The sequence below is a fragment of the Lissotriton vulgaris genome, chromosome 7, assembly GCF_964263255.1.
Source record: "Lissotriton vulgaris chromosome 7, aLisVul1.2, whole genome shotgun sequence".
Lineage (NCBI taxonomy): Eukaryota > Metazoa > Chordata > Amphibia > Caudata > Salamandridae > Lissotriton > Lissotriton vulgaris.
The window spans coordinates 1,622,015,557-1,622,040,494 of NC_141695.1; the positions used below are offsets into that span (position 1 = coordinate 1,622,015,557).

Sequence of the window (24,938 nt, forward strand, 5' to 3'; positions counted from 1 at the left end):
GCGCACCTGGTCTCCAAATTGTACCGAATGTGCAGCGACCTCCTTCCCTCTCGAGATCAGGTTGTACGTGCTGCCTGGGAGGCAGACTTGGGATATTCCATCTCGGATGACCAATGGCTGTGGTGCTGCAGAGCGACCAAAAACGTATCTATCAACAGCAAACACAAACTTTTACATTTCAAGTTTCTGCGTAGGCTGTACTTTACACCAGTGCGACTCCACAGGATAGACTCATCACGATCTCACACCTGGCCAATTCGCAGATTTCGCTCACCTTTCATGGACCTGTCCTAAGTTACATGACTATTGGTCCCAAGTACACACAACGCTCAGTTCCATGCTCCACTTAACCCTGGCCCCAATACCGGAAATTGCTCTGCTGGGATATGTGGCGGAATTTCCAAAGGCAGTGCGCAGACTAGCGGCGCTGGGCTTTCTACTTGCCAAACGAGAAGTTGCGCTGGGATGGTGCGACCGGCGACCCCCACTACACAGCTCCTGGCTCCGGAGCATGGCTCATTGCAACCTCAACAGTACTGAATACTCGGAAATGGTCCCTTCCGCATCCAGGCCCGTCGACATCTGGGGCCCATACCGTGCGTATATAGCTAGCACCGTTGAGAGTACTCAACATGCCCCTGCACCCGAGGTGGCCCCGGAGGGTATTGGTTGAGGGGTAGGGATATGCCCTGTTGTTGGCCCCTAGATAGATTCACACTTGGTGGAATCTCCCCCGTTCCCCTTTGGTCAGGTGCCTCGTTGATTGGGAAATTGCTCTGTATATGTGCACGATTGGTAATGCTGAGTGGGAGTGCTGCCCTAAGTGATCACAGTAGATATGGTCCCCTGACGTGGATTTTTATCCCTATCTTGGCCACACAAGTGGAGTATGGTTGGTAAATTGTACAATTAACGACTGTGACTAGAGTAACACCTTATGAACAGTCATTTCATATTGCACTTGTATACTTCTCTTTATTTGTTATTTCTTTTTGGAAAAATTTAACTAAATTACAAGTATGTTTATTCATGAAAATCCTGAAAAAAAGTTCTTCTGTAATGCCACGTCACATCTGTTTTGCACACGGTACATACTGCGTTATGAACATTAATGCCAAACGCCACCGGGCCTCCGGGCTGTCGGTAACGAGGCTGTGTCATCCCATCGCACACCTTGTCATTGCCAATACTGTCATGCTGCCGCCCCCCGGGTTGTATTTACAACAAGGGGTGGTGAGGGACAGAGTCTCTGAATTAAGCAGAAAGCTCTCACCCAGTCAAGAGATCAGGGCTAGATCCAACACCGTTTTTTAGCTCACTGCACCATCCCAGTTTCAGAACCTGGCTGTATGCAAATTAATCTGTTCCTGTCCCAGTGCATGATGGGAACAGGGCAAACCAAACTACAAAAGCCAATTCTTACACTGGGAAGGAAACAAGCTCCCGGGGACCGGTTTCTGGCATTACAGCCGTCTTCGGCCCGGTCTGCTTGAATCCTGATGGTGCAATGAGCAAGGGTCTCACATCTGAGAATACCCTTCCACGCTTAGGGTGGACAAAAATATTTACAACAAGGGGTGGTGAGGGACAGAGTCTCTGAATTAAGCAGAAAGCTCTCACCCAGTCAAGAGATCAGGGCTAGATCCAACACCGTTTTTTAGCTCACTGCACCATCCCAGTTTCAGAACCTGGCTGTATGCAAATTAGTCTGTTCCTGTCCCAGTGCATGATGGGAACAGGGCAAACCAAACTACAAAAGCCAATTCTTACACTGGGAAGGAAACAAGCCCCCGGGTTGTAGGCACAAAAGCGGTGTACCGTATAAAATATGCAATAAACAGTTGAACACCAAAAAAAAAAGAAAAAAAAAAACAGACTTCGAAATCAATTAAACAAAGCAAATGAGCCAACTTTAAAAGTAGGCCACCTCCGAAGTACATGATTATTGATTTAAGTCTCGTACATAGTGCACAAGGAACTTACCTTAGAAGCACAGATTAATGCCACAGTGTCTTCCTGCATTTCAGCTTAAGCTTTTGAGCAACAGTCTAAATGTAATCTCTCCAAATGCAGACATATTGTGGTGGCTGCATCTATCCTGCAGAGGAATGATTATAGTAATGTCTGCAATCTGGGTCTCACTGGCAAACCTCTTGCAGCGATAAAGCTAATTCGAAACACTGGTATCTAATTGGATTTAGCTTTATGAAAGTTTGATCATATTTCAAAGGTCATGCACAAGCTCAAGCTTCACTGGTTACCTGTTGCCCGTAGAATTCAGTTTATGGCTTTAAACCTAGTTCCCAAGCCTCTCCATGGCACAGGGCTCCCTGACCCCCAAGCATGCATCGCAAAACATGAACCAGCAGATTCATTGCATTCTCCTTCAAGATTCTTGCAACAGTTCCTTGGTTTAGAATGGTTTACTTTAGAGGAAACTATTTCTTAATTCTAGCAGCCAAAGCCCAGGATCAACTATCTACCGCTACGCGATTGATCGACGAAAATCTCATTTCATTTGTAGGGGTGCATCATAATCCCATCTAGAACACATCCGCATATAATCTTGCAATTATATCAACGTGAAGTGTTAGGATTGTGAAATGTAATAATGTAACTACGTACATGTTTTAGGTTACTGACAAATCGTATGGAATAAATATAACTAGCAGGTAAAACTAACTTGAAGAATTTGTTTTGTGAAATTAATGTTACTCATATATATTGAATGTGTTTAACAATGATGTTTGTATAATTTGGAAACATGTTAGTTAAAACACAACAGGGTAATGCCAATTTATAATGCTAAAAGCGACAAGTTCTTATGATAGCTAAAATCGTAGGCCTGAAATGCAAGTCCCTGAAAACTCTTGCTTTAGAATTATTAGTTGAATTTCATGTGCACTATAGAATCTATTCTTTCTCATGTTTGCCTTGCAGGTGGATAAACATTCATTTAGGGAAAATAATGCACTTATTTTAGTAGCTAGGCAAGGAGGGAAGAAGTTACAATCGTGTGGCTTGGATCGATAAAGGTAAAGACACCGGGTTTCACAAGGGAGAAGACCTGGGAGCCAAGGAGGAAATGTAGCCAAGGTTGTACATGGAGAACACCCTGGAAAAGTATGACTAGGACTGTACCCAGAGTAGAGGACCTGCGCAAAGTGCACTATGGGAATTCTACCTGTGGAAAACTGTTTGTTGGAATTAGGGAAATGTTCCACTTCTTTTTGCTACCAGAGGGAGAGTATCTCAGAACAAGCTCTTTCTAATGATAGTGGCCTTATGCTACTCGACTCATTGATTTTTTTATTACTTTTCATAAACCTTTTTATTGGATTTCAATCTTATACATGTCATACATTAGTCATACCATACTCGACTGTTGCAACATTACAATCAGAATTATCATTGTCGTAGTAAATAGCAGCGTGGAAGTCCCCCAAGTAGGTATGAATGTAATATATCCTTGGGATGTAATCTGCCACCCTCTCCATGGGGGATGCTGAAAGTTACCGAGGAGGTGGTCGCTGGCATAGTCGTACCCCACCCGTATGACAGTCTATAGTCCATAGTCGACTTCTTAGGAAGACTCCACGCACTGACACCTTTTTCCTTTTCATTGAAAATGCTTACGAAGGAATGTCACAAGAGTAGGGATAGATTAATGCTTCTTACTTATCAACGCTCGATGCAGGTAAATTTGGGCTCATGTTTCTTTATTTTCTGTATCCTGCTTCTTGAATTAATAGTTTTGATCCTGCTGCATCGTCTAAATTGAATACGTAGATTTGGCTTCATGCTAATTCCTTTGTATTTCTGTACTCTTGTGTCTCTATGTACAGCTATTGTTGGCTTCATAAAAAATGAACTAATCCTACATAGTTGTCCACCAGTTATTATGTATCACGGAGAGTTATTGGTTAATTAACTGTATATTAAACGATTTTCTCCCCTTCACACTTTCATGCTGCGAAAAAGAACAATAGGATTGTGTCTTTAGAGAAGGTCTAGAACTAAAGGGTCCGGCCCTTTCACAATCTATTGGGAGTCAAAATACTGTGATACTTGGAATGATACATTATTTTTTCACACAAATTCCAACAGGTTTGACCTGCCAAAGTGTATGTGGGAATATAGTGTGCAGTTTTCACAATTCCTGAAATGCTAATTTAGGGGCTAAATTGTGTTTTTTCTCAAATTTCACTACAGAGACACTCAGACACTAAGACTTCCTGAGAATAATATGCCATCTAGACAGATCAAGAAAAGGGTCAGGTTGGGTGGAAATCCCTTATTTCTAAAGGAAATGCTGACCCTTAAGGGGTATCTGGTGTAAGGATTTCCTCAACCATATGAGTAAAACGATTGTGAATATTTCACTAATGGGTTCTCTGGGTGTATGTCTAAATATCAATCACATCCATTCTGTGTCCTTAATATGGACTATAAATGTATAATCCTATTTGTGGCGATTTCCCATTAACTATAAACAACAGTTAGGCCACAATATTTATGTCTGACAAGATTCTGACAAAGATATTCTGGCACCACACCAGGCTCTTTTTTGGATTTAACACTTCCTCTTGAAATAAGAAGATTTTTGGTACCACTAAATTCTACATTCTGCCCAAATTATGGAATTGACTACATATACTTACTGTCTGTTCAAAATCTTCTTCTGTAAAGCCCATGTATTTCTTGGCTATGGAATAGTCCGTGTCCAAGGTTGAATCACACACCAGTGAACCGTCTGAGCTTAAAGAATAGTTTGCTTTATCTTTCTTAAATCTGTGAATGAAAGAGGGAATATTAATCTAATAACTGCTGGCAGCTTTTATACCAATCTAATCAAAAGACTCCAGTCGTCCCATCTTATGAATTTGTTTATAAAACTGCAATTCATGACTCTACAATCAATAACAAACATCTGGTTAATCTTACAACACTCATTTTCAGCATATTAGAAAAATGTAAGAAGGTGCCTAATAGATGTGAAACCTCTCCATCCCCAGCCCATGTTACTATTTTGTGAGTTGTTATTGTCACTAATCTCTTCAAATTTGTGGATTATTCAAAATGTACTTAGGTACAACAGGGACCTAGGGCCTCATTGAACATTTGGAAGGATCTGAAAATACTCCCATTTCTTGTGGAACTGCAAAGACAGAGGACAAACGGTCAGCTGAATTGCTCCACCACATTCCTCCACCACAGAATCATGTGGTGGAGAAAATTTAGCTGGTGGATTCAACTCTGATAGCTGGGTCAAAGGTGAAGGTACTGTGTTCTTGCAATGCATCCAGTCTCCCATCTCAGAGACTCAACTGCTCCCATTGAGTGGCAGAGAGAGTCCTTGAGTCTTTGCAACCAGAAATATCTTTAACCCCTTGCGTGCGGGGCGTATTCCCCGCCTGTGCTGACTCCGCCTTGCGCGGGCGGAGTCATGACGGAACGGTTCCGTCATCAGCACAGCTCAACCGATGCTGATGACGGAACCGTTCTGTCATCAGCACGCAAGGGGTTAAAAAACCTCTTAGAAAAAAATCAATATGTTAATGCACACCATAACCATAAATTTATCAAACAGTAGAACACAATATTCTGGAAGCAAAGTAATAAGACAAAACATGGTCCTATTTTTAACAGGTTTACACAATTGCCTGGAACGGTCTGCTATTATTTTTAGACACTGTTTGGATTTTGGGTAAGATAAGTTTTTATATTTGTTATTTTGCAACCTGATGTCAATTTTTTCTCTCAAAGTCCTTCATTACGAGCAGCCCAATTAAAGTTGTGAGTTTTATCGTTGCTGATAAAATCTAAATCTGCAGAGTGGGAATGTTTCGGGAGCAATAAATACCACCCCCAATTTTGGGGGGATAACAGGCATATTTTGGTGCTTTCCACGCCGAATCTGCAAACGCCAGCAAATACTAGATGTTTGTCCTTTGATAAATGTAAGCAGATTGGACCTGCCGATAATTATCACAAAACCTATAGTTGTGATATGTGCAGTAACAGGAGTTAACACACAGATCACATTTAAGCAGGCCGCTCATACTGAGTGCCTATGTGTTGAGACGCACTTAAATGTTGATATATGTTTCCCTCTGCCTGTTCAAGGAGGCATGAAATAATAATTGTTTCTTGGTAATCTTCTGGGCAAAGTGGAATGTGTTTTGATTAATATATTTAATGAGTATATTTGAATTCGTTTTTTTATATCACTGAGGGGTCTGTTTTTTACATTCTCAAGCATTGCAGTACAGCAGCCCGAAATTCTGTGCTCTATTACATGAGAAGGAGAGAACAAAACAGCGTGGTGAATTATTATAGGGAACTATTAAATTAATTTGAGCGGTGGACATGTGAGTTTTTTATTTGGATATAAAAAGGATAGTGGAGGGATAGAGAGGGAAGGGTTTGCATATATATAGCGCTTGCTACCCCTGATGAGGTGTTGAAGTGCTTTTCAGTGGGTAGCACGCTACTCCGGAACCCAAGCAGGATTAGTGGGGAATTAGTATAGGGAAATACTAATTTAATTTGAGCAGTGGAAATGTGAATCTGTTAGTTCAATTGAAAAGGATGGTGAAGGGGTACTGAGATATGGCCCTCTCCTCCTCTCTTACTAGCGCTGGCGCACAATCAAGCTGCTGAAGTGTCACGCACACATATTTGCACCATATGCAAAGGTGTAAAGTGAGTCTAGTATAGGTTTTGCACTAGAAGGGTACCCTTCCTGTACAAAATGCTATGCTTCGACTAACTTTAAACTTTTTCTGACTTTGTATGTGTGCTATACAGTGCAGCATAAATGCAAAGTCAAAAGTGAAAGGTGAAATAAAGACGTTTGTCCTTGATCGCGCCTATTAAAAAGGGTGTTATTTTATGATGCAAAAACCCTGTCTGGATAGGAGTTGCACAAAAACTATTGGTGGTTGAATGGGAATGCACATGCACAACCTATGGATCTCCCACCTTTGGCGTTAAGTAATGCAAATCAGCGCTAGGAACTGCTTTGCGCTACTTTCAAATACATTTCCAGTCTATATTTGCATTGGAGCTTGCTAGCAATGCTATTTAAAGTATCAAATTAATAGTCACATTAAATCCAAAAACTTGCCAAATTTGGACTAAATGTAACTATTACAGGAAAGGAGTTTTAAGAACTTACTATACTAAAGTTACCTAAAGTAACTGAAGCAGCCTCTTCTGATTGGTCAGACTCTGAAAGACAGAGCCAAGCTGCTCTCTGAGTAGGTGTGAAGAGGCTGCAACAATACAGCCATTTGGTGGGTGGAGATCTGGTTCCTGGAGAATGGAGAGGAAGGGGATTGTCTGATAAGCTGGATGTCAAAGGCAGCAGAACAGATGTCATAGGACCCAGCTCAGCCCCCACTTCTTGATCTTGAGCCATTTGGCAGACCTGCTAGTATATTATGAGAGGGGCTGGAAGGGGAGTGTAGTCAGACGGCTTTCACTCAGAAAGACTGAACCTGCAGCACTCGCAAGCCTCCACAAAGAAAGGACTATGACTCACTCAAAGGAAAAGATGTGTACGCTCTGATCAGGAACAGGTAAAACAGAGTTGGCAGAAGTCACGTGCCAAACTAAAGAGAGGATCACCTCAGCTGACCAGTTGCAACTCGATCTTTCCTGGACTGTGCAAGTGCATTGTGGCAAATTGAGTCCTAGCACCTAAGAGGCAATCCAGAGTCTCTGAACCCTCAGCCTGAGCTAGTGGAGCCTTATTTTCCTCAAAGAAACTCAGAACCAACAAGATCTCAAAGTTTGGAAACTTTCTGAAAAGTTTTGCAGAAAAACTCCAGGAGGAGACCGACTCGACACCGAGAGTCAAGCTGCCAAGGTCACTTCACGAATCATCATGACCTTGTTCATATGTCCCTCTGAAAGCTCTGGAGCTCTTCATCATCGACACTGAGGACAAACACTTTTCAGAGGTTCACTGAGGTATCATGCTACAACAGGCTGTCATTGTTGAATCAAACTCCGGGTCCGAGAAGCCCGAGGACCCGCTAACAAGCCTGTTGATGAGAGAAAAGCTTAGAGAAAAGGACCAAGTCTGAACTAAACTTTTGAATGGGACCTAGCCTTCAGCCTATCTGACCCACGCTCCATCATGGTTGGCCTTAAACTTTGACTTTGTCCCAGTCCACCATGACCAGATAGACGTGAATGGCGCTTTAATCTGGTTGGCACTAGAATGCACAATTTTTTTATTTAATCATCGAAAATTCATATCTACGTTTCTCTTTATTGGAGTTTTGTTGTTTTGAAGATAAGAATAATGTCTATTTTTAAAAATCAGTGCTCAATTTTTATTGCGTTGTGTGTTTTATTTATTTACTGTTTTGATGGTATTAAATGCTTTACTCATACATGTCTCCTAATAAATTAAGCCTGACTGCTTGTTTGCTAAGCTACCAAGAGTTGAGCAAGGATTAATTTACTGAGACTTGACTGGATCTATTTGTGATTGCGGTATTATTACCAGCCGAGGGTGAATACCACCACCTACTAATAACCCACTTTCCTACAGCATGATGCAGAGTTAGTATTTATTAGAACCTGTTTTTTTTTAAGAAGGCCTATGCCCACTGTAAATGTCACCTGGTTTTACGTGCCTAAATATGTTACTGGGAAAACAATGGGTGCGTGCTGACTATGCGTACCATTGTGTCATATATTGATTAAATGTTGAAAAGAGTTTGGCACAGAGAAACATTTTTATTAATTTGCACCAGCTAACCTATTTTCACAACATTTGTTATAAAAAAGCTTACTTGTTATCACCACCCACTCTTGGTAAAGCTCCATGTTTCCTGCCTAGTTAATGATTCTCTTTAGACTGAATACAAAGTTCTTCTTAGGAAGGATTCTGAAAGAATTCCTATTTTCTACCTTCTACAGTGTTATTTGGGCAACTGCCTCTTATATTTCTAAGTCACAACACTTTAAGCCTATTTGAATATATGTGGGTCATTTTAAACTTTCCCAAAAATGCACTGAAGCACATTCCCAAAATGCAGAAGAGCACAGTAGCTGTGGCATAGAAATGCCATTCAGGTGAAACCTGAATAACACCTTCATTGTAGCCAAGCCAGATATAGTCAGGGGTTGAGCACTTCCGCAATATAATCGATTTTTTGCTGGCTCTGAACTGGTACTAAGTAAAGAAGGGTTTTATTGGCATTGGTCATGGCTAATATCCCAAAATTACATTGCACTTTAAATGACAGAGAGTCCCATTAGGTTCAGGAGGACAGAATCTGTGTCAGATCTCCAAGTTAATATCTAATAAGGCAAACCAGTGGCATTTAGAATAATGGTACAGATGTTATTTTTGTATATAATGGGTTTAATGTGGGGGATTTCTCGAAACTCGTAATGCAAAATTCCCAAAATTATGCAAATTATGCTGGTGTCATTTACATTTTGCTGGTTCCAGATAGTTTACACTATAGAACAGTTAGTGATACCACAACTGACACCATCAACTTCATATATTATAAAGTGTAAAGCAGTTTGAGATATTATTAAATCTTACTGTATCAAAGGATGCTTTGTCAAATCTGGATCACAAGCACCGGTTATGTAACTTGACCATGGACACTGCTGTTGAATACAGGAAATATGGTTGTAAATGTCTGCAATATCTGCCAAAGAGCAGATAAAAGCATTGAAAAGTCGGAGAGATATCGATCATACATCAGTAAAATGTATATCACCTACCGCCCGCTGAGATGAAGAGTAACATAATATAAAGCAACGCACCTTAACATAACAAAACATAACATCGCATAACACAACACAATGCAATGTAACATAGCATCACATACCATAGCATAACATAATGCAATATAACATTACATTACCTATGGAGACTAATCAGATTTTGGAAATTATATTCATTAAATTACTTTTTTTTCCAGATAATGTTACAAGTAACTTTGCTAGTAGGCGATACTTCAGGGGTGACGGTTTACAAGGCTTACAGTAAAAAGTAGGGTTTTAGAATAACAGGATTAAGGGATAGCATGTCAGAGGGTGGTGAGGAGTGGTTTGTTCCATCAAAGTGAACAAGCAAGTAAGTAAGTGAGCATTGACACTTAAACAGTACAATGTGCAGAGCACAACATTTCTGGGTGCTTCTAGACAGTGGTGTAGCTGGGGGGGCTTTTTGGGGGGAGGCAGAGGCGAGCAAGTCGTCTGTTGATAACCTACCCCCTGAGCACAAGTCGTCTGTCGACCCCCCCTCCTCCCGGGAATAAGTCGTCTGTCGACCGCCGCCTCCCACCCACCACCTCCGTTCTCACCTGTACGGGGTGGCAAACACAGGGATCGCCCCGGGCAGCAATAGGTCTAGCTAGGCCACTGTTTACACAATTATAGTGCTGAGATTCTATTATATTCACATGTTTCTGCCCTTGGATATTTGGAGGAGGGGTATTTATAGAGCGCAGCGTTCGCTCCGGAAGGAGCATCATGGCGCTGAAAGTCCTTGAAGCCAGGTCGCAGAGTGGTAGGGGGGAGGCTAGATGGAAGCTTTGGTCCAATCGTCGGGAAGATTAAAGATCCATGTTTTGAGAAGTTTTCTAAAAGGCTTCTCAAATGTCTGAAGTCTTAGGTGTCTGGGCATACTGTTCGAGGCTTTGATAGCCAGGGTGCTTAGGGTTTTTCCGCCTTTAGACTTCAGATTGAACTTGGTGGAGGTCATGAAATTTTCTTGGGAAGATCGAAGGGAACGACTCGGGTTGTAGTGTGGGAAGCGTCTGGTAAGATAGATGGGACCCGTTTTGTTAAAGGCTCGGAAGGCAACGGTGAGGATCTTGAAGAGTATTCTCTTGTGCAGGGGAAGCCAATGTAAGGTCTTTAGGGCTGCGGAGATTGAGGATTTACGAGGTAATTTTAGGACAAGGCGGGCGGCAGTGTGTAAGACACTTTGGAGTTTGGAGAGGGCGGACTTCTTGGTACCTGCCAGGAGGCCGTTACAGTAGTCCACGCGCGAGAGAATGAGGGCTACTGTTACCGTTTTTCTAGAGTCTAGGGGGAGAAAGTCGAAGAACTTTCTCAGGGATTTGATTATGCCGAAGCATTTGCCGGCTACGGTCGTGGCATGATGGTCAAATGAAAGATCAGAGTCAAAAAGAACCCCGAGGTTTCTTGCAGTAGTGACGGTCTGGGGGGGGGGGGGGCAGCTGAGTTGTCAGGCCACCAAAGGGCAGGACAGAAAGAGGCGTTCTTTCCGATGGGGAGGATCTCTGTTTTATTTGAGTTGCAACGGAGGTGGTTTGAGTCCATCCATTGGAATACAGCAGTTAGGCAGTGTTTGAGATTGAGCTCTGCCTTGTTGGAATTGTCGTCTAGGGGGATGATCAACTGAGTATCATCGGCATATGAGGTGACAGTTATGCCGAATGATTCTATCAGAGTGAGAAGAGGGATGAGGTAAATGTTAAAAAGGAGGGGGCTTAGGATGGACCCTTGGGGGACTCCGGAGGAAACCGTTTTCTCATTGGATTGAAAAGGGCCCAGGGTGACAGTTTGGGACCTATCGCTGAGAAAAGATCTGATCCATGATAGGGCTGAGTCAGAGATGCCGATGTCCATTAATCTGTTGATCAGGATGGAATGGGATATGGTGTCGAAAGCTGCCGTGAGGTCAAGAAGGATCAGAATGGCCTTCTTCCTTTGGTCTTGCAGCGTTTTAATGGTGTCGGTAAGTTCAATTAAGGCAGTTTCGGTTGAATGTTTAGGCCGGAACCCGGATTGCTGGGGATGGAGTATGTTGTGGTTTTCCAGAAAGGATTTAAGTTCTTTGTGGACTAGCTGTTCTGTTATTTTACCCAGAGCGGGGAGAAGGGTGATAGGACGGAGATTGGTCAAGTCCACTGGGGATTTATTAGCTTTTTTCATAAGTGGTTTGACAACACCCTTTTTCCATAAGCGAGGAACAGATCCAGAACTGAGGGACAGGTTGAGGATGTCATTGACGATAGGGTTGATCTCATCAATGATTAGATGAAGAATCTTAGGGGGGCAGGGGTCGGAGGGGGAGCCGGATTTGCAGGAAAGAATCGCTTCTCTGGTTTGGGCCAGAGTGACCGGGGTGAAGTTTTTAAGACTGTCAGCAGTCAAGCAAGGTTGATCGGGATGGGGAAGTTTATGGGTGATAAGGGGAGGGGGGAAGTTTTTTTGAATGGAGGTAATTTTTTCGTCAAAGTATTCTGAGATCTTGTCGCATAGCTCTTGGGATGGGGGGATTTCGGGTTGGAGTGCTTTGGGATGGGTGAAGATCTTTACTATCGTAAATAAGGTTTTTTGCTTTTGGCTGGCTTCTTTAATGGTCTTTACGTAGAACGCTCTCTTGGCCGATTTAATGGCGGAGAGATAGTTTTTCCTCTGAAGTATGTAGGCGCTGCGGTCGTCATTGTCGTAGGTTCGACGCCATTTACGTTCCGCTTTCCTGCAGAGTAGATGTGCGGAGGCTAAATCAGGTGTGAACCAGGGGGCTTTGTTTTTAGTTTTCTTCAGGATTCTATCATGATGATTAGTGGGGCTCCGTTTTACAATTTCTTGTGAGAGCCAGTTATGGAAGCGGTCTGCGTCTCTATCGATGTTTCCGGATAGAGAGGGGGAGCTGGTTTGGGAGATGGGATTAAGAATGAGATTTTTCTGCGTTTGCGTTTGCGTTTGCGTTTATTGATGCTTGGAATTTGTTCACTTCTCCTTCCTGGTTCCCTAGGATTACAAGAGCCAGAGTAGGAGGTATATTTTTTACTATTTGTCACCCAAGAGTTGTAACACTCTTCCTTTGCAGTTTCAGACTTTTGGTAAAGCAATAATGAAAATCTTGTTCCTTTCTAAGATCTAGAACTTGTTGACGCTGGACAGGTCCAGGTATGTAGACTAGTCTATTAAAGAATAGTCAGTGCTTTATTTGTAGGAGAAAAAAAAGTGGCAGCGGCCAAGGTATTTCTCACGAGACCACTGCAGCTTGCGCTACCCACTGCCTCTGCCAATCAGGGCCGGACTGGTTTCCCTGTCGGTGGGGGCTAGTTTTGTTGTAGGGGACCTGCCGGTCACATCCCTACTTGCAGCGCTTCTAAATCAACAAAACCGACACCCACCGGCAGTGAAACAAGTCCCTATCCTGCCAGCCCACTGAAGCACACAGTAGCTAGGCCTACCCTGCTGCCAGTGATGCCAAATGCCATAACACTCCTTCAAAGCTCACCTTTAATAATTTCAGGTCACCCAAAGGTATAAGAATATACTGGACGCACAGGAATTATATATATTTTTTGCTGTTACTCTCGCTGATGTCTTGTGCTTTAAAACTGGGTCTAAACTGGGGTGGCATGGTGAGCAAAATACCGATAGATTTAACCCAGATCTCTTGACTAAGGATGAATGTTTGATTTACTCTGCATTCTGTATATCATCTGAGTGTATTTTGCTAAAAACAATGAGTGGTGGACTGTAAAAAACAAGTGCTGGTGTTAATAATTAAGTGCCAGTGCCTAGAACAGCCAAACTGTTAGAGGGAAACGAGGGGAACCCAGTAAATGGCTCGGGACCATGGGTATCTAGTATTTATCTAAGAAAACAAGTGGTCCTTAGCATATAGGAATAAGAAAAGACACAATATTGTATAGACCACAATGGGCTACTATATCATTTTAGATTCCTTGTCCAGCCGGGCAAGGAATGTTTATTGATTTGATAAATTTGTTGGATTTAGAAATACAACACATAACCCAAAACAATAGGGTTATAGTAGGGCACAGTCCTGTGCCGTACGTAGGGAAGAAGGGAAAGTAGGTGAAAGAAATATCAGGCAAACATGGTGAGCTTGCAGGTCACTGATATAAATTTACATTGACAGTGTATCCAGGAGTTATTCATACAAACAATAATACAATAGGGTCACATGTATGAATTACTCTACAAGGAGTCGACGTTTCGATCCCAAGCTCGGTTATAGAGGGATCATCTTCAGGACATGAAAATAATTTTGCCTGAATAGAGCTTTTTTTAGAAAAACGCCTGTTGTGGAAAAAAGCAAGGGGGAAAAAACGTACATATAGTCAATTTTGATATAAGGCAGGTAATCAGTCAGCACTTGCTTTGCAATTACAGTATTCGGAATCGCAGTGACAGGAGTGGCCATTCGGCGTGAGCATTCTGTGCAATCCTTTTTGAGAGTCATGCTACTGTGGGGTTGAGCATTATGTGAACAATCCAGGTTTAAAACAGCTTTCTGGTGGAGACAGTCTCTAAGATAAGGATGTCACGTGAAAGTGATACAGGTTCTAATATTTTGCGCAGAGATAGTGAGGCAGATAGCCGTGATCAAGATGTGATGCCGAGTGAAAGTGAAGGTTAGGTAAAGGGACGTTGTCGTGCTATAAGGGTATCCCTGATAATGATTTGGTAACCAGTGGCAGGGAAACCTACCAAGTTATTGTCTGCGAAAGATCTCTTCAATTGGAGTGACCTGAATGTTGGGACTGCCGAGCGTTGCCCTGTTGGGAATAATGATTTAATTTAGTAAGCATTTTGGCAGTATTGGTGGTCTGAGTGGTCCAAGTGTGTCAAATTTACCGTTTCTAGGTTATCCCTTTAATATGGGGCAATATTTCAGGCGATGCTTGCGGGCTCAGTGAAGGTACCAGGGTTCCTCATTCAGTCTTAGCGTCACTGTTAGATACAGAATTGACTGAGTCATTCACTTGTAAAGGGAAACTTTTAAGTGTAAACCATTAGGTCAGAATACAGTATTACCTGTTGATTACTTTAAAATAGCTTAAAAGGTGCGCCGGAATTATGCATACAATGTGCCAGTGCCGCGATTTTCTACACACATTAGTTGCGTTGCTGTTGGTAAAAGAAAGACTTTATCAGTCATGAGCTTTCTATGGAGATTTTTAATACTGTGGAGATTAGAATCAGCATTACCAGGTGAATAAGCGTCCTCAAAAGGGAAGCACTTATTGAGAATAGTGGCTTGTATTTTGTAGTTGTAGGCTTCTGCCAGATAGGATCACTGTGGGAGTAATGCGGAGAGAATGATTACAAAAAGGTATTGCGGGATAATGGGCGGAGGTACATTAGAACAAGGGCTGTGTTACCGTAAGGATTCCGGTTACAGCCGTGGTGCATGCCCCTTGGGGGTCGCGGGCTGCGGGAAGAGCGATCTCTATGGGGGAAAAATGAGTAAAGGATTAATGTGGAATTGGGAGGCAGCTAGTTACCTAGCGGTGAGCGTTATCTTACCCGATTAGAGTTCTTTTGGAATATGATGCAGGCGTGCAGCGTGGTTGATGGCACCGAATTAGCGGGACGGCCAGAATGATGATGACTGGTATTATTGTTTGTATGAATAACTCCTGGATACACTGTCAATGTAAATTTATATCAGTGACCTGCAAGCTCACCATGTTTGCCTGATATTTCTTTCACCTACTTTCCCTTCTTCCCTACGTACGGCACAGGACTGTGCCCTACTATAACCCTATTGTTTTGGGTTATGTGTTGTATTTCTAAATCCAACAAATTTATCAAATCAATAAACATTCCTTGCCCGGCTGGACAAGGAATCTAAAATGATATAGTAGCCCATTGTGGTCTATACAATATTGTGTCTTTTCTTATTCCTATATGCTAAGGACCACTTGTTTTCTTAGAAGAACAGCCAAACAGCAGCACAAATTAAGCACTGAGAAAATCTCTGTATTTAGATTTAAAAGCACAGTTAGATAAGTGCCTGAATACATTCTGATTTTGCTGTTTGAATTCTACAAGTACCATTCATTCATTCATTCATCAGTAAACCGTGTTTTTTAAGGACCAGATTAGGAGATATCTTCGGGTATCAGGTTTAGAGAGATACACAGTGATACAATGGTTTACATAGAAACAAACCAGGAGATGTCTGAAACATCATCAAGGAACTCTTTTTGTGTGAATACCATGTGCACATAAGCAATTTAAAGATGCCTTAGGCATCTGCAGTTGTATGACATTACAACGCTGGCTTTTATCCCGCGAGCCATTACGACGTTGTTTTTACAACGCAAGTCGTTACAATGACTTGCGCTGTAAGCGCTGGATAGTGGAATAGTTTAATTTTATATTCCAACTCCAGCCTACGTTACAGTAGGGAAGGTGTTAGAATACAAAATTAAACTATTCCTTTTCCAACAGCGCCCTCCAACGCATGTCGTTGAAACGACTTGCGTTGTAAAAGCAGCGTCGTAATGGTAGCGCGTGGTAATGCCCGCATTGTGATGGCTGCTCACCGCATCGGTTGATTTAGACAAGTATATGTTTTTGGGAATGCAATGTGCTTCAGAAGATAGATGTGTGGGCATAGAATTCTCTAGTTGACACATCTTTAAATAAGGCCCTACTTGGTCAATTCGTCACAAGTGCTTGTGCATTAATGGATTGAAACACCACTCAAATGTTTTTTCACCTACTCTTCTCCTGCATCAATCAAGAACTGAGTCCAATTTGAGCTCACAAACATTTTACACTAGATTTTTAGGTATGATGCCACATAAGGGTGGCATGAGGGAGACTAGGAGAGTTGAGGCGTAGGGGGATCTGACAGGAGGGATGGGCAGATAGCATTGAGGTACATACATGGAGTCAGTGGGGCTGGGAGGTACAAGGTACGAAGGTGGTATACAGGCATAGGAGACTAGGGTAGCATCGAGTATAAGGGGAATGCACCAGATGAGGGCAGGTGGATGAGGCACTGCCCAGGGAGAAATGGGCAGGGAGGCACAGAGATTAACTGGCATGGAGGTGCCAGTGGTCCATGCGCAGGAGGCAAAGAGTCATGGAGACATGGATAACGCGACACTGAGGCAAGGGTAAGCATATACAAGGGACATAATGTGGCATGGGTCAATTGAAATAAAGGAATGGGCATTGCCTGGAAGGCAAATTCAGAGAGTTAAGTACTGTAAGGCACCTGAGGGGTGGTGTCAGGGAGGCCAAGGGAAGGTTTCCAGGCCTCTCGTGGGTCATTGTTGCATTAAGGCTGCTGTAGACAGCTGCCTTAAAGGGATATCACAAACGCCCAAAAACGAGCATCAGATTGCACCAAAGGTCTTGGTACCCGGAATAAGGATGCACATGAATAATATTGCCCAGATCCCCAGAAATCCTTGCATCAGTGGTGAGCCTCTCTCAGTGCATTTATTTCTCTCTGTCCGTTGCTCAGCATACCCTGCCACACTTCTTGCCTGCTCCTAAAGGGGCCATTCACTGCCGAAAAAACAGTACTCCTTACCCAGTCCTGCATCACTAACAATCACCAACAACAGGCATTCTGGAGGTATGGTTTGATGATATCAGCTTGGCTTTTAAGATGTATTGAGAAGTCAATTACCAAATGGGCCCTTTAACACCTTCCATGGCCTCAAGCTTGTCTTCCTCCTTGTCTGTCTTACATCCATCCAGTCTGCCCATCTACTCGGCCCATAATAGAGACATTTCACTCTGTATTGCTCAACGATTGCTTACTCAATTTGATGGCTTTCTTGCTCCTTTTCTCTGCCAGGTCGATTTGAGTTTATTAACTGTGAACGAAGCCAGTGATAGATTCAGGATGACTACACTGTGAAAACAGTTCCTGGCCCTTGGCTAGCCTTGTCTTCCTGAAATAGATGCACCACGAGAGGATTGCCTGCAAGCAGGACAGATTTTCCAAAATGCACACATTCCAACAATTTGTAAGTTGGCATAGGCAGTGCCAGTTCTCCTCAAGGAATCATTACACCAGTGTTCAGGAGGGTTAGCTATCAGCATGACCAGCACAGGCCAGATAAAAAACAAGTTTTACAAAATGACAAAGTTAAAGTGCAAATAATAACATTGGTTTGGCATCTGAAATGCTCTTGATGTTTGCTTCCTAGCACGCAAACTATTCATTGGGGTATTTTACCACCTGCCAGTTGGACAACCTGTCCTCAGAGAGGAAAGATTTTGACATAGGCAGGAAAATAATTGTTACTCAAAAAGAAGGACCCTGCTGCAGACATGCATGGACAAACCAGAGGTAAGATAGTCATTGCACTAAGACATTAACAGCAGAAATATATGTACACTGCACATCAAAGGTTTAAATCCCAATAAGATAGCTCACCAGGATAATGCAACAGCAACAAATAATTGAATTTAACCTGCGGGCACAAGTTTCTAATCTCAGTAGGTCACCTGCCCTGCTCTGAGCCATTAAACTAAATACTAAATGTACCTGCAGTCAATGCATAGTTTATGTTAGCATCTTTTCTGGGTATAGTAAATAAGGAATTTTAATAACCCGGCTTAGATATGAGGAGGGTGGAAACTGCATTTTTGTGTAGGTCTGATGGAATAAAAGGAATACATTTCCTGAGTATTTATATCATGAAGAATGATGAAGTGGTAATTGCATTAACATGCCCATCAAAAGAAAGATTACAGTCGAAAAGAAGTCCCAAGTTCCTGATCTTGTCTACGGTAGGGGACTGTGTTCCGAGATCTTGTGCCACCAACTGGAACACCTAAAAGATGAGTTTTGACCAAAGAGTAGAACTGCAGTCTTGTTTGAATTTAACTTCAGGAAACTGTGGGACACCCATATCTTTATCTGGACCATGGAGTCATGACATCTAGAAGCAGTGTTATCCGGGTTATTGGCCACTGACACCACGATTATGGTGTCATCAGCATAGGATACCACTGCAAAAGCTAAAGGATTTGAATAATTTGGCTAATGGAGTCACATAAATGTTGAAGAGTGTAGGGTTCAATGATGAGCCCTGCGGGGACCCACATGGCAGAGAAAAGGAGGGGACGTTGAAATGTTAGATTTGACTAGAGCAATTACCTGGCTTGCTTTCTATGTAAGTATCTAATCAAATATATTTCTTATGCAAACTCTGATTGTGCCCAATGTCCTTTATCCAGTGATTATTAGTTATTACCAGAAGACTGTGAAATAGCATGCAGACCTGGGAATACTGGGTCAAACTCTCAATTTTTCCAGCTTTACGGACAAGTAATGCCCAAATCAGCACATATGTAACCCCTGATTACAGAAGGAGGTAAATGCATAGGTGGCCTTATCTCTCAGTTGTGCTGAAGGGGTGGGTGCTGCCCACATCCCCAACAGCTCTCTTTGCAAGTCCTGGCCTGGTGTCCCAGAGTTTGCAGACCCATTCATTCCATGCCTGGAGATCCCCAAAAATCTATAGTTGCCTGGAGCAGTATTCCTCTTGGGGATACAGCTCCGGACAACTCGTAATTAGGGCCATTAGACGTCCCTCCCAAACTACTTTATCTCTATATCATTTGATCTGCTAGAACTGGGAACATATGCTTGCACTCACTGTTAAAGACTGTACAGACGGTGTCAAATTCTGAACAGGTTGGTCAAGACCCATTGTGAAGTGAAAGAAGTTCCTAAAAAGGGCTTCAGGCGTATTTGCCAAGCAGAATCTGGTAACCAATATCACTGCAAAGGAGAACCGGTGAACCACCTGCAGGTCAGTCTCCTCTTGCCTGCCCAGTACACACACAACTCAACACCCCTCCATGGGATCAGTACAGTAAATCAGTCCCATTTTTTGGGTAACCCCCTTTTTCTGCTACTAGAAATCCCACCAATTATGCCTTACTCCAGGGGTGGGTTACGATCAGCGCTCGAGTCGGGGTACCACGCGGGTGGACGGCGTCCCCCCACTTATTTTACCGGGAGCTCGATAACTATAAACTGCAACTGAGTGCAAGCCACCTTTCGTGACGTCACTTCCTGTTGTGACGTCAGCGTCCCCCCACTTCTTTTTTTGGGACTTGTGCCCTGGTTACAATGAGGTGTGCTGGAGAATTGTACGGATGAAAAGAGGCCGATTCCTTGCCTCACAATCCCTTAAATGTCCCGTCCCAGGCACTTCCTGTTTATGTCAGGCCCTGCTTTAGAGGCAAAACAAACAACAGACTCCCTCCTTGGCCCGCTCCTGCCCTTAGAACGACTGATGGCGCCACTCCATCATTTGCTGGGGGCATCTGGGCAGTTGTGAAAAGCTATTGAAATTGATCAAAACCTAGATATGCAGGATCAACGTTAGATGAATTACCACCAGGAATCTACACAGCGCTAGCCAGCCACTCTCAAACTGCCACACCCTTTTTGACCAGTGGTCTGTATTGAAACATGGACGACATGTCTCTCCTGCTCTCAGTCATTTCATTGGCTTACTGTGTAAGTCAACATGACTGTAGATGGAGAGAGCAGTAACATTCGATTGGACCTCTCCCTTCTGCAGTTTACATGATATTTAAACAGTTTTAAAATGTTACCAATATTATAATCCAACAGAAAAAGCTTGCACTTTGCTATTTATTGGCTTTGTTCACATCTTCATTTTGTTTGTCCCTAAAAACGTTTCTTTTTTTGGCCACACTGGCATTTCGGATTTTTTATTTGTATTTTTTTCTTGGTTTCAAAATTTATGGATACAATTTATTTATTTTTGCTCCCAATGTAACATCCTAAACCACCATTGTTGAACTGGCGCAGTGAAAGTTTACATATATGTTGACCACCCCTTGTCTTGATTTAGTCATTTGAAGAGACGATAGTCGCTCTGAAAGTAGCCATCTTTAACTTCCGGTCCCATTATTGTGGACTTTTTATTGCACCATGGAACTCTGGTAGCATCAATGAGAACACAGATGGACTTACTATATGCTTTCTGGTGCTCCTTAGACGGAACACTGCAGTGCTTAATTTGAGCCATGGGTCCGGTGCTCGGCACCAGCACTTAATTGGTTTCTGGTGCTCTGCACCAGCACTTATTTGCCATCACCACCACACGTATGACACTCTGCCAATCATCTGATGAGCAGGAAAATGGTTATTTACGAATACAGTATACATTAGAAAAGTCAAACCGCTGCCTCCCCAGCCAGTCATTTAGCTTTTGGGGACCTGGATTAAGCTGGACTGTCGCACTTGCAGCCGTGAGAGATGGTTAGTGACTGTTTTTTGTACCGTCATTGGCAGCGATGACGGGGCAATTGGTGATGCAAGCTGCAGTGGTTGTAGTGTCCTGCTGGACACATTTTAGTGTTCTGCCTGTGTTTGCACCCCAAACCAAACACCCACCCATCACAGGCATCACTGGTCAAAGCAAATAAAAGGGGCTGGGTGCACGTGCCCTGGGCCAGTTCCAGTACCCTACTACGGCGTGTCAGTGTGGTAGTTTATCCAGCAGGTAGGCCTAGGGCCCGAGACACCACAATGGCGATGAGCTGGCCGATCCCCGCGTCTGTGCTGGCAGCTCCTTCACTGGTCTTTGGGGGGGGGGGTTGTAGCCCAAGTCTAGGGCATCCACCGCACCAGCTGCCGGCGGCCAAGAGCTATGAAACAGGGGGAAGTGTTACAGCTAGCTCGAGGCGCTTCCCCACTGCCGACCACCCTGCCAGAGGCGAGACATCTACCCGCTCCGACACTGTCCACGTGGCAGAAAGAAAACTGCGCCAACACTGAAGCAGACGGAGTACCCATACTGACACCCGTCAGCTGCCAAATGCCTGCCGGGAAGGAGGAAATAGAACTAGCCACAGCGGTGCAAGAGGTATGACGCCCCCCCCCCCCCCCCCCACACACCTGCTGAAGTGCCCGTTGGCGGCGCTGCCTGCCCCCTTTTCCCCCCAAAGGTGCAGATAGGCCCATAGCGAGGCCTAAGGAAGAGCGACTTCGCCAAGGCTGCCTTTCGAAACCCAGCCAGCTGAGGTGAAGAGTGAGGCCGTGCCAGTGTCTGCAGCCTTTGCGGTAGCCAATCAGAGTGTTACCCGCCACAGGCCAAGAACATAACGGCCAGAGTTTGTGGCCTGAAAAGGACCCCGACATGCAAGATTCGACATGGCACAGCAGAAGCTACCCATCCCCACTTGGCATCTGTGTCCCTACCTGCCGGTAAGCAGGTAGTCTTTGTCTAATTCTGCTGGCTGAGGTCTTCCAACCGCAAGGCCGTCCCCGATGGGAGGCGCTCCACCAGCTGGGGTGGAAATGAAGCGGCACCTGCAAGGCGAGCCCCAGATGATTCCAAGTGAAGCTGCCACCTTGGGAAACGACGTGGAAAGCGTCTGCAGCACCACCTAGTTGACGCTTCGCCACACTACACCCAGCAACTGCTGCCTCAATATGGGGACTGAGCCCTGCTGCACCTGCTAGTGCCCAAGACACGGAGGCTGCTGGGCCTCTCAGAAACCACCTGCAATGTCACCCAGTGACATTGAGCAGTACTGCATTCCAGCAAAAGAGAGCAATCTAGAAACAAGCCCCCATAAAAGTCTCTCCATGCAGACCTACATATGCGGTAATGATGTAAGGACGTCAAGGAAAAAGTTGAACTTTAGTACACACCCAGCACCACAGAAAGTGGCAGCAGCACCCTGGGCAGCCACTCACCACCTTACACTCCAGACAAAAACCACAGCTCCAAGGGAAGAGAGGGATTCGCACTACACAGAGCCCTTGCCAAAAGAGCTGTCAGAGGCACAACAAAAAGCCAAGGCTGTGAAGCCACGGCAGTCATGGATAATCCAGTGTGAAAGACTCAGAAAACCCCTACTGCTGCAAGCCCACGAAGGGCGCAAGGAGAATGTGAGCTGCGCACACACAACCCCAGTGGCTACCGACACCACTGCAGTGGTGAATAACCAACAACGCAAGCCAGAAGAACGGGCATGCAAGTGCCAGAAGAGGACGCCCAAGATGAAGACGGAGTGCACGAAGCCAGAGGTGTGCAGAAGGCCGTACCCGCGAACCTGACAGCAAGGGCAGGCGCCCGGGAGAGAGAGAGTCCTCTCCACAGAGAAGAAGTAATGCTGAATGCAGCAGAGAGCCTCCACATTGCCACTGCACCAGCAAAGCCCCTCAGCGAGCCGAAGACAGCAAAGTGTTCTCACTCACACTGCCTCAAGAAGGAGGCACCAGTGACCCAAGACAGGCTAGAGGAGAGTCGCACACTCCACGTGGCCAGCCACCACCACAACATATACTCCAATGACAGGCGAAACATGGCCAGAAGCCACATTCGCATAGAAAGCAAGGAGTACGTCACTCGAATGGTGACTGACCCCGCCAAGCATGACTGAACAAAGGCAGGATGAAGCACCAAAATGGCGCAGCCACAAAGCACAAGCATGACGCCCTCGAACAAAGATAACCTGCCATCCTGGCAGAGAAGCACTGCGAAAATCCCCAGAGGAGGGGATGGGGACTGAAAGAGATCCAGGAGAAGAAGCATGTCCTAGGGACAGGACAGACCTGCCACAGGTCCGCAGCAAGTAAAGACAGTCCTAAGAACTGGAAACGACCAGCGAGATGTCCATGTGACGCAAACATGAGACATGTGGCAGGACGCAACATCCAAGTGAGGAACCTGGTCGGAAGGAGGAGAAGAGCGTGGCTGAATGCCACTTAGCGACGGAGAAGAGCATGGCAGGACGCCAGTCTGCAGAAGAGGAATGAAGAGTGGCAGGACGCCACAGTGCAAACAACAACCACAGGTGCGCAAGAGGGAAAAGGATAAGAGTGAAAGGACAAAGGACTGGAGAAGGTGATCATCAGCAAAAGCCAGCCACCGGGGTGCAGGGATGTCACTGGAGACAGCTTTGCGGGAGGACCAACCTTAAGCCGCCAGCAAGCGTGATCTGCGTCCAGCTCCCCACGCTTCACAGTGCGACCGTCTACTCACCTGTCACCGGCTGCTTGACATCGATGGCATCACATCTAGCAAGTGCACCTGCCAGAATGGCAAATGGAGAATATCTTCCCATTCATTCCTATGGGCCTCCAAGCCCATAGGAATGAATGAATAGGTATTCCTTATTAGCGATTCTCAATTTGATATTAAGGAATATTAAGGATTTGCTAATATTTTAGCACTTCCTACCTACATTCAATTTTGCGAGTCGTTAATAGTAAAATTCGCTATTAAGGATTCGCAAATTTGATTTTACCTACATCTGGCCTCTAATCGCACTTGGCACCACTAGCACTAAATCTGGTCCTGTTTACCTCTAAGAACTACAAACATGTTTAGATAAATATCAAAGCTTAGAAAGGTACTAGGGACTTTTTTTATCTTCTTTTTAACTGCTCTACCTTCTCTGAATCTGAGGACTGTTTGCTGTACAGGACATTGCCTCTATTTTTGTGTGGTTGCTGTCTCATACCTTACCTCCACCCAAACCAATACACCCTCCTAGAGTAAACCTTGGCTGCTCGATCAAGCTACTGTCAGAGGGTCATGTATGTAAAAGCAGTCTTAAAGTAACCTGTGTAGTGCACAGTAGCCCTGCCCTCTCAACACCAGTGATAAATGACAGTACCCTCAGAGGATAATTCACTGGCTACCACAGGGCCTGGACAGAAGGCCTAATATCATTTGTCACAATTTAGCAAAACACAGAATGGGTTTAATTTGATCCAAGCCAATTGTTTATTTGATTTAGTACTATGACGAAATTATGCCCTCCTAGAGCAAATGTTGTTTTGAGAGCAAGAACAAGAGGTATAAATAGGTGGAACAGAAATATAAAAATAGAAGGAAGGGTAATGTAATTGGGTTAAATTATGAAAGCAAGAAAAATAGAAGGAGGGGTTGAGAAAAATGAAGATTTTAGGAGTAACTAGTAGAGATTATGGCTAGATAAATCTAAAGTAAAACAAGGCAGCACTGTAGGAAAGTCATACTTTTTGCCCTGATCACCCCCATTTTGACTGATACTGGTAGTTACTGACTATTAAAGTGTCCTGCTAACCAGGCCCAGGATCAGTGCTCTGTCATAGATGTAAATATAACTGGACAAGACAGCCTATCAGTAAGTCCCTAGTATAT

At 44.1% G+C, this 24,938-nt stretch overlaps 1 protein-coding gene across 2 annotated transcripts in view; it reads right to left on the reverse strand.

Moving 5' to 3' along the window:
- LOC147706118 (adenosine deaminase-like) overlaps positions 1–24,938 on the reverse strand; it is a 180,336-nt gene that overhangs the window by 15,879 nt on the left and 139,519 nt on the right. For both annotated transcript variants that reach the window (XM_086932552.1, XM_086932553.1), the window contains 2 exons: positions 9,575–9,642; positions 4,662–4,791 (listed from right to left, as the gene is read on the reverse strand). In XM_086932552.1, the coding sequence (XP_086788678.1) occupies positions 4,662–4,791; positions 9,575–9,642 (198 nt within the window). The remainder of the gene's footprint in view (positions 1–4,661; positions 4,792–9,574; positions 9,643–24,938) is intronic.